The 16,246-nt window shown below is 42.7% G+C and overlaps 2 protein-coding genes across 2 annotated transcripts; one reads left to right on the top strand and one right to left on the bottom strand.

Moving 5' to 3' along the window:
- The first annotated feature begins 625 nt into the window (after positions 1 to 625).
- LOC118117438 (BTB/POZ domain-containing protein 2) lies at positions 626 to 5,936 on the top strand. The gene is made up of 9 exons (XM_035169643.2): positions 626 to 1,179; positions 1,278 to 1,397; positions 2,539 to 2,695; positions 3,128 to 3,233; positions 3,339 to 3,536; positions 3,644 to 3,836; positions 4,078 to 4,165; positions 4,525 to 4,671; positions 4,852 to 5,936. The coding sequence occupies exons 1-9, from the start codon at positions 662 to 664 to the stop codon at positions 5,011 to 5,013; spliced, it is 1,689 nt and encodes a 562-aa protein (XP_035025534.1). The 5' UTR covers positions 626 to 661; the 3' UTR covers positions 5,014 to 5,936.
- Positions 5,937 to 7,119: 1,183 nt separating this feature from the next.
- Positions 7,120 to 16,091, bottom strand: LOC118117437 (elongation factor 2). Its single transcript, XM_035169642.2, has 14 exons — positions 15,920 to 16,091; positions 14,371 to 14,585; positions 13,298 to 13,479; positions 13,003 to 13,214; positions 12,716 to 12,894; positions 12,533 to 12,638; positions 12,047 to 12,299; positions 11,758 to 11,953; positions 11,529 to 11,652; positions 10,789 to 11,031; positions 9,298 to 9,651; positions 9,014 to 9,196; positions 8,616 to 8,748; positions 7,120 to 7,780 (listed from the first exon to the last, which is right to left on the bottom strand). Exons 1-14 carry the CDS (start codon positions 15,920 to 15,922, stop codon positions 7,587 to 7,589), a joined length of 2,577 nt encoding a protein of 858 aa, XP_035025533.2. The 5' UTR covers positions 15,923 to 16,091; the 3' UTR covers positions 7,120 to 7,586.
- Positions 16,092 to 16,246: the final 155 nt, after the last annotated feature.

Genomic DNA, 16,246 nt, shown 5'->3' with positions numbered 1-16,246 from the left:
TGTGGAGATGAAACACAGTGTTCAGAGCAGACACTACAGAGAGTATACACATAAACCTTGCAGTATATATTAAGCCTAACATGATCAAAAACTGCAAATATCATCATCTTCATCATCACCACTGTTGTTGTCATCTTTCCTCTTAGTAAAATAGTACTTTTCAATTTACTTATTGTAACTACATGGCCAGTGACACTTTTCATATTGTGGACTTTTAAAAAAAGTTTTGCCGCCAGACCTTTTTACTTTTGTAAACTCAAATACTGTGATTAAAAACAACAAATAGGTCATTAATCATTTATTCTCAGGGCAGAAAATAATGGCTGCAATACATGTAATTATTTGATGCATTGTGGGTCAGGCATTAATATTGTTCCTGTTCTGTGTTCCATTATTGAACACACATCAGGTTTCAAACTGTTGACTGAATCAAAACAGTAACAGACACAGCATCTGATTCACCGTTAATATAAAATGTGTCATTTTACTCATAATTAAACAAACAAACGTCTAAATTCTGGTTTGAGGGGAAGAGGTGGAGAGCTGCTTGTAGTACCAATAGTAAACATCAGGGGGCAGCAGGTTGAGGCAGTGACTGTTATAGTGACTGGAAATACACAAAACGACGAAGTGTGTTGTTTACGCATACGCTAAGTTCAAGATGGCTGCTGGAGACAACAGCGGCAGGCCTCCTTGCCTTAATTTCTCCAGCGCGGGTCCTTTGGGAAACAGCCAGCCCAGTAACAGCGTTTTTTCGATGCCTGCCTCCAACGGCGGAGGGGTCGGTGCGGCCGGGGGAGCGTCGGGAGTCGCGAGGCGTCCTAACCCGCAGCTGGGGCCTGGCGGCGGCGACAGCAACGGTGTCGCGACCGGAGCACCGCCGACTGCGCAGAACTCCCTGCAGCAGTCCGCTGCGGCAGGTGCTGCGGCAAGCGGAGCCATGGCCACCCAGGCGTCCAACATGGCAACCGCAGCGTCGAACGCGTTGCAGGCGGCCGCGCCGACCGCCACTCCGGCGGCCGCGTCCGTGCTGGTGTACCGGGAGCCGGTCTACAACTGGCAGGCTACGAAGAGCACCGTGAAGGAGCGGTTTGCTTTCCTGTTCAACAACGAGGTGCTGAGCGACGTTCATTTTCTAGTGGGCAAAGGAATGGGGGTCCAGAGGATACCTGCACACAGGTAAGAGGAGCAATATGGGAACAATGTCTACCGGCTACTTCTGAATGTGTAAGGCGTCATGTGTTGACCCGTGTGCCGCTGCTTGTTGACACCGTCAGGTTTGTTCTGGCTGTGGGGAGCGCTGTGTTCGATGCCATGTTTAACGGTGGGATGGCGACGACCTCAACGGAAATCGAGCTTCCAGATGTGGAACCAGCTGCTTTTCTCGCCCTGCTGAAGTAAGGAAGGACAGATCATGTGAACTGATGACCTGCCTGTCATTAAAGTGGACGTGTGTTGTTGTTGTTACATACAATATTTTGTCATGTTATTATGGTATATTTTATAGTATGTTATTATATTATTTAAACATGGGCAAGAACTCAGTTTTGTGCAGTTATATAAAATTAAGCACAATATTTGGTCAAAAATATTTCTTAATATTTTAGCCTTTTACTCAAAATAGTTACTTTTCTATGTAAATATGGGATGTAATATATGAGTAAAATATGGATAAAAAAGCATTTTTTATCTGCCCACTTAGACGATTTTCTAAAAGTAAAGTGCACATGGGGACAGAGCTGGTACGTATAATTTAACCGATTGCCTCGTATGTTTTTAACTGGTTTTTGAATGAATCAGCAAATCTAAAAGATGTAGGTTGGGTGTTCCACAGCTTTGGTGCTATTGCCTCAAAAGCCCTGTTTCCACAAGTCATAAGACAGATGCATAGGATAGATAGATTTATCTTATTGGATCTGAGAGAGCAAGCAGATGAATAAGGGGAGATTAGATCTGTTAGATATATGGAGGAGCCTGGTGGTGCAGTGATGGATATGTGAGGGTGAGAATTTTAAACTGAATTGTAACCATCTATTTGACCTCATGAGAAATCTAGTGGCTTTGTGGATTGCTTGTACTGTAATGAATAAGCAGCTGGTAATGTTATAACTGGCATCTAAATGTAAGCTCAGACAATGCAACATCAATCAGGTTAAGCTTCCAAATCAATAAATTAGTGACATAGTAAAATTGGTCGGTCATGTATAAATTGTTGTGTTAGAGCAACTTGTAAAAGAGTTGTAAATATAATTTTTGGCATGCTTGATTTGCTAAGGATAAGCAGCTCCATTGCAGCTTAATGTTTAAGTGGTACCAATGATGACTCTATCTAAGCTTTGTGTACTTATTATGCTTGTGTATTTTGTTTTAAGTACATTGTCATCATTTTTCATTTGAAGAGAATATTTCAGTAAACTTCTTAAAACGATGCACCTGGACTACAGGGTTTTGTTGAAGCCTATTTGATTGGACTCAAAAGCTTGAGTGGCATTTTCAAGACATAAAGGGAGCCTCACTAACACGTGGATTCTCCCGCAGGTTCCTCTACTCTGATGAAGTCCAGATCGGGCCTGAGACAGTGATGACCACGCTCTACACGGCTAAGAAGTACGCAGTGCCGGCCCTGGAGGCTCACTGTGTGGAGTTCCTCAAGAAGAACCTGAGAGCAGACAACGCTTTCATGCTGCTTACACAGGTCAGGTTAAACCCTTTGAAAAACAAATACATACAGAGAATACATGCCATGGAACTTCTTTTATTATCTAGTTTGACCGTCATCACTGAACACAAATAAATAAATCTATAAATACACAACAATGACATCCCCTGTATAGCTATATAGCTAGAGAAATAGAGAAGGGATTTCTTGGACTAGAGAATTGCAGTTTTATCGATGTGAAACTAATCTACTTTAAAGACGTGAATCTGATCCATTGATTCATAAACTCGCCGATGCCCCACTCAGCATATTCGGCAGTATCTGAGGAATTTCCAATGCTGGTATCGGAACATCTCTACTTATTTAATCATAAACTCTTTTAACTCCCGTTGTCAGTTTTGTGAGTTTGTCATCTACATATGTACAAATGCATTTCTCAAACTGTGATGTTTTGTTTTTTTTTCCCAGGCTCGGCTGTTTGATGAGCCACAGCTCGCCAGCCTTTGTCTAGAAAACATTGATAAAAACACTGGAGACGCTCTTGCTGCTGAGGGCTTTACAGACATAGACCTGGGTAAATTCTGCACTCTCACACTCGATCTTGCTGTTCCTTTTTGAAGGCTATTTGTTTCAATGTGTTGTGTAGCAGGCCATTGATTTTTATGTCTCCCTCCTTTAGATACATTGGTGGCTGTGCTGGAGCGGGATACTCTTGGGGTGAGGGAGGTGCGTTTGTTCGGAGCTGCGGTGCGTTGGGCGGAGGCTGAGGCTCATAGGCAGCAGTTGCAGCCGACACCTGAAAACAAACGCAAAGTCCTGGGCAAAGCGCTCACACTCATCCGCTTTCCCCTCATGACCATCGAGGAGTTTGCTGCAGGTAAACGACAATAGAGTAAACTTTCCCTTTTTTAAAAAAATTTACTGCTCTCGCTCTTTGGCGAGACTCTTGATTATTGTCTGTTGGTTTTGTCAATGTCTCTTCAGGTCCAGCCCAGTCCAGTATTCTCACTGACAGAGAGGTGGTGAGTCTCTTTCTCCACTTCACAGTAAACCCTAAGCCCCGTGTAGAGTTCATCGACCGGCCTCGCTGCTGCCTCCGCGGGAAGGAGTGCAGCATCACACGTTTTGGACAGGTGGAGAGCCGCTGGGGGTACAGCGGGACAAGCGATCGCATACGGTGAGAGAGGAGCAGAACATTTTAAGAATTTTACAGCCTTAGGCTTTTAACAAAAATACAAACTGAATGAATTGAGATGTTGTGGCATATTAATTAATATTAATGTGTGATTTACAGATGCAATTGGCCTATGATTTCGTCTGCCAATATAATTACAGTGTAGTCAATGAAAATATGTCTACTCCACAATAGACTCATCAAAACCTTTCTTAATGTGTTCCTGTTCCCTGTTTCCTCTCAGCTTCTCAGTAAACAGAAGGATATTTGTGGTTGGTTTCGGCCTCTATGGCTCCATACACGGACCCACAGACTACCAGGTCAACATACAGGTATGAACCCTTCAGAATTCAGATGAAAGTCTCATCACTTGGCAGCCATCTAGGCAAAACCCTAGTATTTATTTCAAGAGCCACAGATGCAATTTTAATGGTCACTGGGAAATAAAAACTGCATGTACAAAATTATCAGTAAAATCAAATAACATTGCATTAAATCAAGAAAAAACATTAATATATGAAATATTTGCATCAGTGCAACAACATGATCGGCTTGGTGCTATATTTGTGATACAACTGCCATCTTTGGTGTTTCAGACTTTTCTTTTCAGAAGTGGTTTGTCTTTCTTTTATAGCGTGTCTGATCCTGTTTAACATATTTTGGATGTTTGTGAAACCTTCTCTTCATGCAGATAATTCACACAGACAGTAACACGGTGCTGGGACAGAACGACACAGGCTTCAGCTGTGACGGCTCAGCTAACACATTCAGAGTCATGTTCAAAGAACCAGTGGAGATTCTACCCAACGTCAACTACACTGCCTGCGCAACACTTAAGGTTTGGGAATTTTTGTGAATAATGAATAAATAATATAAATCATTAAACTTGCACAATGCTATTCAGCAGTGCACTGGAGTATAGGATGTTTTATTTTCCCCCTTAATGGTTATAATAAGAAAATCTAATTTGCTTCTATTGAGTATTCAGTTTCCTCTTCCTCCTCTTTCTGACGTACAGGGTCCAGACTCTCATTATGGGACGAAGGGAATGCGAAAGGTTACATATGAGTCATCATCCACCGGCACAAAGACCTGTTTCACCTTCTGCTACGCAGCGGGCAACAACAACGGCACTTCCGTAGAGGACGGACAGATTCCTGAGGTCATCTTCTACACATAGTCACCTCCGACATGGCAACGATTTTCCATCAAATGTGACTGACTGACACCAGCGCAGGGCCACACCTCAGCAGCCCAACTGGGGACTAATCTGTCAGACATCATACTGTTCCCTCCATATAGTGTCCTACCGTCGGCCACATGGGAAGACAACTTGCTGTGAGGCGATGTAGGTCACTACATGGGGTGTAGCTCGTCATTTGAGATGCTGTCTCTCTTTCTTAGTGACTTCTTTTTATCCCATTGTGTTGTAGTGGTGCCAGTCTCTGAAACAGACATGACTGTAACAGACTCCACGGGGGAAGCAGAGAGGGAGGGAGGAGCCTCTTAGATCAATCACAGTATCCATGTCACTGCTGTGGATTGACAGCATAAGGCTTGACACTGAATTCTTCTTAAGCTGTATGATTCCCCTTCCTGTACTCTGCAGCATTTGTGCGAAGGAGAGTCGCAACTGTATGAATGTACAGTAATATCACATTTTGCCAAGAAACGATCCTCACCATTGTTCAGTATAGACCAGCATTTCACTGACATGACTTCCATAGACTTGCAGACCTCGTAGGCTTAACGGATTCTTGGCAAATTCGAACCAAACTTCATACTAATCTTAACAATATGGTTATGGTAAGCAATTTTCGGGTTTCTACATACAGTACAATCTGTGATATCTTGTGTCCTTGCTTGGTAGTTGCCTATAACCAAGATACCTTGCACTTCTTGGCCTTGCATATGTTCATTGGTTGTTCTATGGATGCACACTGATTCTTCGGATATGTTTCTATTTAGCTTTGTTTTAAAAAGTGTTGGGGAAGAACTTTCCTTCTTGGTGCGGAAGTTAAAGGGTTGTATATTAAAGTGGCATTTATTAACATTATATATGTAACTTGAAATAACTATTGATTAAAGAGTGAGGAAAACATATTGTGATGCTTGTTTCTTTAACTCTTCAAGTTAAAATTACATATTTTGAGAAATTAGCTTTCTTGTAGACAGTCATTGAGGATTGGTTCTTCTTGTAGTGTCTGACCTTTAAATGTAACAGTGGGTTAAGCCCAGCAAATGGTTAACATAGCTGAGCATAAAGACAGGAAATAGGGAAAGCTTGGCTTTGTCTAACGTAACAAAAAACATCTATCAGCACCTTTAAAAGTTCACTAATCTATGTTCTTTTTTTCATGGGATGAAATGTGAAATTACATTAAAAAGTTGATAAGTAAAATCCTGAGACGGAAATGCCAGTGGTACAGAAGTATTAGGGAAGTAAAAGTATGCAGGAATGAATTAAGTGAATGAGTGAATTTTAATTTTTCAGTGAACTATGCCTTTAATGATGTACAAGATCGACTATGACCTGCCCTCCATCTTGTAGAGGGATGTTGTGTTTAATCAAGTTTCTCTCTGTCGTGTAATTAGCACAAAAACCTTAGGTAAGATGTAACCAACAATTATGTTATCATCACTCTACCTGACAGTTATTGACTTTGATGAATTGAGTATTTAAAATATAAAAATAATGAAATAGCCCACTATTATTCCTTGAGTTTTTAGTTTCCATTAACTGAGAATTAGCAGGGCCGACTTGAATATTGAAGCTTCGACAGTTGCCTTATCAGTATTTGAATCTTATTTTTCTTTGCTGTAATTATTATACAGTATATGCATTACCACAACAACCCCAATAACCCATGAAATAAGAAATAGCAATCCATCATTATTTACTATTACGCTGGTAATTGTGGAAATTGTCACTGAAGCGACAGCCTGGCAAATATTCACATCTGAGAAGCCAATGCTGTTGAATTGTTGTATTTTTCCTAAAAAATACAATAAATGTTTAATCGCTTATCGTTTCCTTTCTGTCATCAACATTTAAATCAATCAACACATTTTTTTTAAATCTAGTGTACTGGTGGTTTTCTGGGTGTCTGGGGAAACACTGACACATATATTGGGGGTCAACAGGGGCCCCTCAGAGATTAATCAGTATCAATAGTGTTGTCTAACTCACTGTCAGAAAGTCAATATTCTTATATCTCAAAATGTCAAACCTTCCCTTCAGCTTCTCTCAGCTGACTGACGCAATAACACAATTTCAGGAGTCACATTTTTCATCATGAGTTAAATGTTTTAATTCAGTACATCACTGAACAAAGGTGCAATCCAGGAAGCTTTAAATTCTGTAACACTTTAATGTAATTCCCATTTTTGATGGTTTTATCTGGCCATGACCCATTTAAATACGCGTTATTGCAGCAGTATCACAGTGCACTGAACAGGGATGTGGAGGAATAGAAGAAACAAGGAATTTATAATACTACTGCTTTAATCTAATTGTTCCCCAAAACCCTTGCCCTAGGCACTTGGTGTCCTGTAGCTGTGAAATGAAAAAAAAGATAGCATTGCGGCTTCCACTAGCCTCAAACGAATACTTAAGCATTGTTTCTGCTCCGGACTCATAGCCAAACAATTTTGTGCAACGTATCTATAAGCCTGTGCAAAGATTTTAAAGTGCCCACGGGGTAGGGTTTAGAGAATGATTTGGTTTTTATCTTTTTAATCCAGGGTCAGAGTTTACAGTTTGTCCAAGTAGTTGTCGAGGAGGGGGATGCCTTCTTTCAGGCCTTTGCGTTTCCTAATTTCAGCAACAACTTGGTGGGATCTGCAGGTGGGGTCACTGGGGTCCCCCTGGAGAATCTGCCAGTGGTCAAACACGCACTGAGGGAAGGCCTGTCCTCCAGTGTTACTGCGCAGGTCAGCTGTGAACCCTGGAGCAAATAAACACATATAAATAGAACTGCTCTCTCTGCCAACCATGTGACTCTGATCAGCTGGAATTGCTTAACATCTTCATCAAGTTTGGTTTGTTGTAAACAAATGAATCTGAGGATGCATCATAGACTGAAAATATATATGGATGACATGACTGCCGCCTAAAAACTAAGCCAAGGTATCTTGATCGCCACCTGGTGGCTGGCTGCCGTATAGGTCATTAATCCTGCCTATTAGTTAATAGGACATGGAAGAAATTTAACTAAAACACCAAAGTATAAGTCAAATACATTTTTCTCAAACAAAGCTTTCTGTCATTTTAGTTGGTCGTTATAATACTGGTGTTTGTTCAAGTGCTAATTTTTCAGTCAGTTTAGTTTTAATGAATTATCTGATGCTATTAAAAACAGGGTGAAGCGTCATGAAGAGACTGACTCGTGATTCGTCTAGCAAGTGTATCGGAGGGACCTCGCTACCGTGGTTCAATACCCCGATCACTACTGCACAGACTCTGGCTCCAGGATTTTTTTGCTTCGTTTCTTGATAGTGGGAGGAGGTCAATCGTCCATCTTTATAAACAGTCTATGATACGCACGAACATTTTTCAGTGTCCTTCTTCATATAATTTTACAATATTTAAAATAATCACAATTAAAACTCTAACATGGATCTTCATGTACAGACACTTCAAAGTGCATATTTAATCTATTCATACTTCATTTTATTCAACTCTATTGGGTCAAACTAGTGAAATACCATTTTATCATGAAACTACAGGTTTAATAGTTAGATCCAACAACAACAGATTCACAGACTGATACACAAACTCACCAAATGACTCGTTGACGGGCAGGAAGGCTTTCACCACGAACATGGGAGTTCCCATCACCTGGGATTCCTCGAACACGTGACCTCGTTTCCTGTTTAACACGCCATAGATCCCACCGACCACCTGCTCGGGGCACTGTACAAATACGAGGCACAGCGGTCAGAAATACCCGTTAAACTGGCTCGAAGCAGTTGAACATAAATAGCAAGATACTTGATTAATGTTTAACATTTTATGGGGATTGTATGCTTAGTGTGTGTAAGGTATGATTCTCTATCTGTTCAAATATACTCACAGAAAATGTAGTCTAGAATATATCGACATGAAGGGTCATAGATTTACAGAATTAACAGTCTTGTTTTATCACTTTGTTTTGGAGGTCGCCCGCCTCCACACATACCTGTATCTCCACCAGGTAAATGGGCTCCATGAGACGGGGCTGAGCGGTGAGCTGGCAGGCGTACAGGACCCTACGAGCTGTGGGAATAATCTGTCCTCCACCACGGTGGATGGCGTCTGTGTGCAGCGTCACGTCATAAATGTCGAAGCGAATTGATCGCATGTTTTCCTCACACAGCGCGCCCTGCAGGATGAAGACAGAGAATGCATCATTATTTTCTGGAGGATGCGAGCACATGTCCAAGTAGTGAAATGTAACTGCAGTCACAATGAATCGCTGCCCACCTCTTTGGTTGCCCACTGGAAACCGGCCACCACACTGTCCTTGATCTCGTTGAGGTACTGAACTCCCTTCGTCATGTCTATCAGCAGGTTGGGCCCGGACCCATCTGGACCGAAGCACCAGATCTTCCTGGCCTCCGTCACCTCCCACTCGTACTTGTCAGCAAGGTAACGAGCGCGAACCTTCAGCTCCTGCCGAGCGCTGACGTCCCCCTTCTCGATATCCTCACCCAGGCCGTCGGGGAAAGGACGGGACTTCATGAAGAGACGATTGTGCTTGTTGGGCGACTTGGACAAACACATCTGGTCTGATTCTTCTGACACTGTCTCTCTGTAAGACACGACTGGGTCTGATTTCTGGAGAGAGATGAAGAGAGAGGACATCAGACTTGAGAATAGGGGTGGTAGTGCACTAAGGTGAGGATCATATGAGTTAATTTAAAGGTTCAGTGTGTAGAACTTGGTGACATCTAGTGGTGAAGTTGAATGTTGCAGAATAACCCTCATCACACTCTCTCCTTCCAAACATGAAAGAGAACCTGTGGTAGTCTCCAGTTGTCATAAAAAGGTGTTTTGAAGGTAAAAAACATGGCGGCCTCCATAGAGAGGACCCGCTCCTGATGTAAATATAAAGTGTTTAAATATAAAGGGCTGATTCTAGGGTAAAGAAAACAACAATTCATATAATGTAGTTGATTACACATTAGTGAAAACATCACTAGGATTATTATATATTCAATTTCTGCCAATAGATCCTTTTCACCTAAATCATACACACTGAACCTTTAAGTCTGAGCAGCGAGGCTCAAATATGTGCCAGGTCTTGGCTCTTATTTTAATTTACTGTGTTCAGATGAGACTTGTTTTACAAAACTTTATATTCAAACACTTTGTAAGCATCACAAGAAAAAAAAAATGTTCAACATCCTGAAGTTTAGGAATTTAAACATTTTTGTCTTTCAATTGCTTTCAACTGCATTTGTTTGTTTATTAGTTAGCAGGATTAAGCAGGATTGAGCAAACACTACACAACAGATTTCCATGACGTTTTGTGGAGGGGTGGGGCATGAACCAAAGGAAGAACCGGGATGCAGGAATTTTATCGTAACATTGTGAGATAGGGCGATTTTTAACATTTTCATTGATCTCTCACAAATAATACATGGATATTGATGATAAAAATCAGGCATGTCTCGGGGACTGATACTTATGAGTGTGTAATTTGGTGCAGATCAGATTTAGTGATATTCTACTTTACATAATTTAGCTATGACAATATTTGATGTTTTTGAATTTGAAGTAGTGTGCTTGAATTTGTTGGGGAATCGGAAATATCTGATATCAGTCGGGTGAAGAAGCTTGACATGTTTTTCACCTCATGTAACTGGTTCCATGTAAATAAATACATGTTGAATTCGTTTCTGATTCAGCTTAATAACATTAACCTGCACATCTTATTGAAAGACCTCTGTCCCTCTGTTCAGGCCGTCTCACCTTCAGTGGAATGCAGGCGTGGTCCTCCTCCAGGTCTTTCAGGCAGATCTCCAGGTGCAGCTCCCCCGCCCCGGCGACGATGTGCTCCCCGGACTCCTCGATGATGCACTGCACCATGGGGTCGGACTTGGCCAGGCGCTTCAGACCCTCCACCAGCTTGGGCAGGTCAGCAGGGTTCCTGGCCTCCACAGCGACTCTGACCACTGGGCTCACGCTAAACTTCATCACCCTCATGTTGTGGGCCTGTGGACAGAGCCACCAAGTTAACAATTGTGACAATACCTCATTATAAACACACTGTACAGAAAGGGCATGTCCCAGTTCACCCCTTAGCCCTACCACTTGGTCTAAACCCTTTGTTTTGAACATGGCCATGAAGGCGTGGTGTTGTCTCACTTCTCTATGTGATGTAGAGGTAGTGGCCATCTAGCTCTTCAAACACCCTTTCAAACATAGTGTATTTAGGACCCCCCCTAAACATGCTGAAGAATGCCAGAATTAATATAACGTTAGTTGATATTGTTTGTCACTGTAATAACGTTGGTTGGCTGCTGTTGACATAGCAAGTGGTGTCCCAGCTCCTAGGGGAAGATGTTCTAGCCCTACCCCTTGTGGCTCTGTTTGGAGGGGACCCTACCCAGCAAGGGGCCCCTCATATCTAGGGGTAGGGCCAAGGGAGAGGAATCGGGACAGGCCACACCACTGTTTGTTGCATGAAGGAGGGAGGAAAAAAGCAATACTTGTTCAAAGGTGGTAATGGTCCCTGTCTTAATAAGGTACTGGTCGACTCCAACAAGACCCACGATGTTGCCGCATGGGACGTCTTCAATAGGCTCCACATAGCGGCCCATCATCAGAATGGTCCTGGATAAAAGAAGAGAATTACGTTTGATGAACAAGTTGCCAACAAATAACCTGGAAACACAAGAGGAGCAGAGATGCTCTAGTTTCTAAACAAGACACGCTCACCGCTGGATGGGTTTGCAGTAGAGGTCCTCTTTCTTGCCGGGGGTGAAGTTTGGCCCCATGATACGAACTTTCTGACCAGTGGACACACATCCAGAGAACACACGGCCAAAGGCGTAGAAACGACCCTTGTCGGTGGTTGGCACCATCTTGGAGATGTACATCATCAGCGGAGCCTTGGGGTCACAGTTCTTGATACCTGAAAAGAGAGAATATGTTCAGCTCAACATCTAAATGAAGTAATTGTCAAGTTGCTCCTAATTAAATGATGTCTCATCCATGTTGCACTGACCCATGGCAACCTCGTCGTCTCCTGGCCCCTCGTACAGCAGCTCACAGCGGTATCTCTGTGCAGTGACGGGGGAGGGCAGGTGGATGGTGATCATCTGGAGCAGGGCCTCTCCAGCCGGCAGCCAGCGACGCATCACGGCCTTCAGCAGGGGCTTCCCCTCCTTCTCCCTGTCCTCCGAGTCCAGTTTGACGTCCAGCTTCTCAATGAGTTTGGCCGCCTCGTCCTTGTTGAAGTTCATGATGGCATCGAACACCTAAGAGGAAAATGAGAGAGGGCGAATACAAATCAAGACATCCTCTTTTATTTATTTAGTTATTATGATGACGTAATAGTTTAATGATTACTTTTTGTTGGCAGAGAAATGAAACAATACTCATGAAAACTGGTGCAGTCTAAAGCCGTTTCCAGACAGGAACTCTGGAAAATTCATCAGATAAATTAAGCTCTTATTAAACTCTAGGTTTTTCAAGATGTATTTTCAGTTACCTTGAAGATGGGGTCCAAAACAAGCTGGGAAAAGGTGCGAGGGAGTTTCTGACCATCGGGACCGGTGGCTGTCTTACTGAATTTGCCGACACTTGGATCAAAATATCTGGAAGAGGCATAAAATATTTAACAACCATGCTTTACAGCCTGGCAACCTTTCTCTATCAATGCACTTGTGTTTACCTCTCTCCCCACAGCTTCTTCATCATGTCCTCCACTTTCTTACACCTCTCTGCTGGTCCCAGCTGAGCATATCCTTTAGAAGCAAACTTCGCCACGTACATCTCAGCAAACTGCTTTAGGGTGAATGCCCAGCCGTGGAGGCCAGAGCCGAACCCGACTGTGCCGATGATAGGGTCAATCTGAGAGAGAAGAGCCCATTCGTCTTTGCTATCACAAATAAAATGCTGTTTCTTTAAATTCAAGCTGTATTAGTGCACAAGTGTGTGTCTGTGGTGCATGTGCCGTACCATGATGCTTCCCATGGGTCCTCCCTCGTCCTCTCCATAGGTGGAGATAATGACATTGACGTTCTCCACAATACGCTGGAAAGTCTGGAAGAGCTCTTCGGGCTTCAGCTGCAGCTCGAGCAGAGCGCGGTCCATCTTGTTCATCATCAGAACCGGTTTGATACGCTCAGCGATGGCCTGCCGCAGCACGGTCTCCGTTTGTACACACACGCCTGGCAGAGGAAGCAAGCAGGTGAGCGTGTGAAGGGCACGTGTGAGATGGGGGACGCAAAGACGTGAAACATTGTGCGATTACCTGAGACACAGTCCACCACCACCAGGGCTCCGTCAGTCACCCTGAGGGCAGCGGTGACCTCAGAGGAGAAGTCAACGTGACCCGGAGAATCAATGAGGTTGATGAGGAAGCCGTTGCCGTCTTTACTCTGCTTGATAAACGCCAAGTCATTGTCTTCGAGCTCGTAGTACAAGGAGATGGCCCTGAGTCACAGAGAGGGCGTCATTTAAAGTCTGGACATGTGTTTGTCTATCAACACCAATTCATCTTAAAATAAGTATAAGGAATGAATACAAAAAAGAATAAATTAAACTGAATACTTTTCTTCAGTGAGTCAAGAGAGGCTGACGAGCTAAGTTCAAGTCTTATTCACTGACCCAACTCAAACTGTTTCAGTGAGTATTTATAAAAGCAAATCAGTGTCAGTGCTGATACATTTACTGGCTTCAGATTGAAACATCTTGGGTGAATTTTTATAAAAACCAATGTGTCTTCTCTAAACATCTTTAAAATGTACATTTTATTAAAGGAACTAGAAAGCTAGATTAATGATTTCTTGGGACAAACATCAAAGTTGAGATTGTTCTACTTAATAGATAATTCTGTATGTAGGATATAAATCTGTATACACACACACATTTACTGAATTAGTATCGTCATCAGCCCCAAAAATCTGTTGGGCTCTAGCTGAAACGATATTTATATTATTAATAGTATTTCATATTAATAACAGGCCCAATGTGATTCTGTGTCAATGTTTCTTTCTTCTGTGATGTTGTAGACACAGATTGATCTGAAAATTAAAGGCCCCGAGAGTCAGTTGTGCAGTGGTTTTCTCATGTTGTCAATCAATCTGATCAACCCACAGCCAAGGTCCTGATGAAGCTCAGATGTATTTCTAAGGGTAAAATTCATAAATGATACCTAAGTATGTTTCCCCACCCAAAATTGAAATAAAGTTATTGCACACTTTTTGATTAATATTACAAAACAATTAAGAATTCTTGGGACTTCCAACCAAGTTTTCAGGACCTTCACTGTTTTGCACAAAAACCAGGAGCTGTTTCTGAGCCCTCTGCTCTGAGGCAACGCACGTTGATTTGATGGTGATGCAGCGCTCCTGCTCGTCTTTGCGCGTGTCTGTGAAACGCGTCTCCCCTGCCCGGGACGATGCGATGATCCCGGCCTTGGACACCAGCGAGTCAGTCAGCGTGGACTTGCCGTGATCCACGTGGGCGATCACGGACATGTTTCTGATGTTGGACTTCTTGTCCATGATGGCACGGATCTGATCCACTGTGAAGTTCACCTGGTGGAGAAGGAGAGGGAGGGTGAGGGGTCCGAGTGGAGTTATAAAAAGAAAGACATGTCTGTAACTGAATCCATGGGCCTGATCAACACCGCATGAAGACTTCACCTTCTGGTCTCTGACCAACACCAGAAGTACTGAATCACTAGCACTAGATTTCTCAATCATGCAGGGAGCAGAATGTTATCAATGTTAGACCTTAAATTACAATTAAAATGTTGCAAATATATAAAAATACGCCAAATAATGATTTGAAATATTAATTAACAGACAAAACATATGTGTTTCAATATGTGCATAATGATTGAGGGCTTAAACTGCTTTATAATATTATATATAATCAGTTTATTCTGATCTGGAGGTTATGTTTTCCCAGTCGTCCCTTTGTTTGTTGATTGGTTTGTATGTTTGTATGTGAGCAAGACTACACAAAAAATACTGGACGGATTAACACGGAACTTGGTGAAAGAGTGTGGTACAGGTCAGGGAAGAACCCATTACAATTTCATGCAGATCTGGCAAAATAAAGGTGGGGCATAAATTGAGAAATAAAATTGATGTTTGCATAAATTAGGGGACTTTTAAGACCATGAAAATATTATTTAAAAAATAAATCACCATAGTGGGTTTAAATTGACCTATTATAAAACTACTAACTAATATGACAGAAAAGCAAGGGCCAAACATTGATAGTATAGATATCTAACATAATTCTAGCATTAATTTATATAACAATTCCATGATCCTAATCCTAGATATCCAGGCTGAGTAATATCATAGTCATAGATGATTTAAGGCCATTTGAAGCCATCCACCATGGTGAGGCAGTGCTGCAGCTCTGTGTAGGTGACGTCTTTATTGGAGGCCTACATATATTTAACTACATATTTCTGTCGCCCCCTCTAGACCGGTCTAAATCTGCGGTTTATGGTGATTGCAGGATTCACCGACATTTCACATGAGAGCAGTCAGGACCATGTCCCCTCACATCCTGACACAGCTTGATATTAAAAGATGTGCTGTGAACGTCACTGAGGCCCAGGCAGCTTTTAGGCCACAGCCCTGCTTCTAATCAGCTGCTGCGTATATAACACACACACACAAACACACACAAACACACACCCCGATCCTCCATCTGAACACACTCATCACGTCACAAAACACCGGGCATCGGCATCCGTGGGAGCCGCACTCGCCCCTGACAGCCTCCGCAGCTTGTTGCACTCAAACGTCATAAAGATCCAGAGGAGCCGCTGACAGCCTGGTTTTCTTTCTCCTGCTTCAAACATATCAAATACACAATAAGAGCACACGCACAAACACTGTTGACTCACCATTTTGTCTGCAGGTGGTTGGTCTTCGTGTGAGACGGTTTATTGCTGTGAACTCTTGAGGACAGGCAGTCCCGGTGCTGCTGCTGCTGCTGCTGCAGGGAAGAAGCTGCAGCAGGGGGCGCTGATGAGATACAGTGTGTGTGCGTGCGTGTTTGTGTGGCTGTGCGAACGCACTGCTGCACCATTCAGTCCCTGCTGGGAATGTTAGTGCGTTTTCGTTATTCTCTTTGTATGCTGTTTTCATTATTTAAAAAGTTAGTCTTCATAGCAACGTCACACCCAACTCTCTTTGATTTTTCCTTGGAAGAACGAAGGCACAATGTTGGC

This window comes from Hippoglossus stenolepis, chromosome 11 (genome assembly GCF_022539355.2).
Source record: "Hippoglossus stenolepis isolate QCI-W04-F060 chromosome 11, HSTE1.2, whole genome shotgun sequence".
In the NCBI taxonomy this organism is placed as follows: Eukaryota; Metazoa; Chordata; class Actinopteri; order Pleuronectiformes; family Pleuronectidae; genus Hippoglossus; species Hippoglossus stenolepis.
The sequence above is the reverse complement of the archived record's forward strand: the minus strand, read 5'-3'. Positions and strand labels throughout refer to the sequence as shown.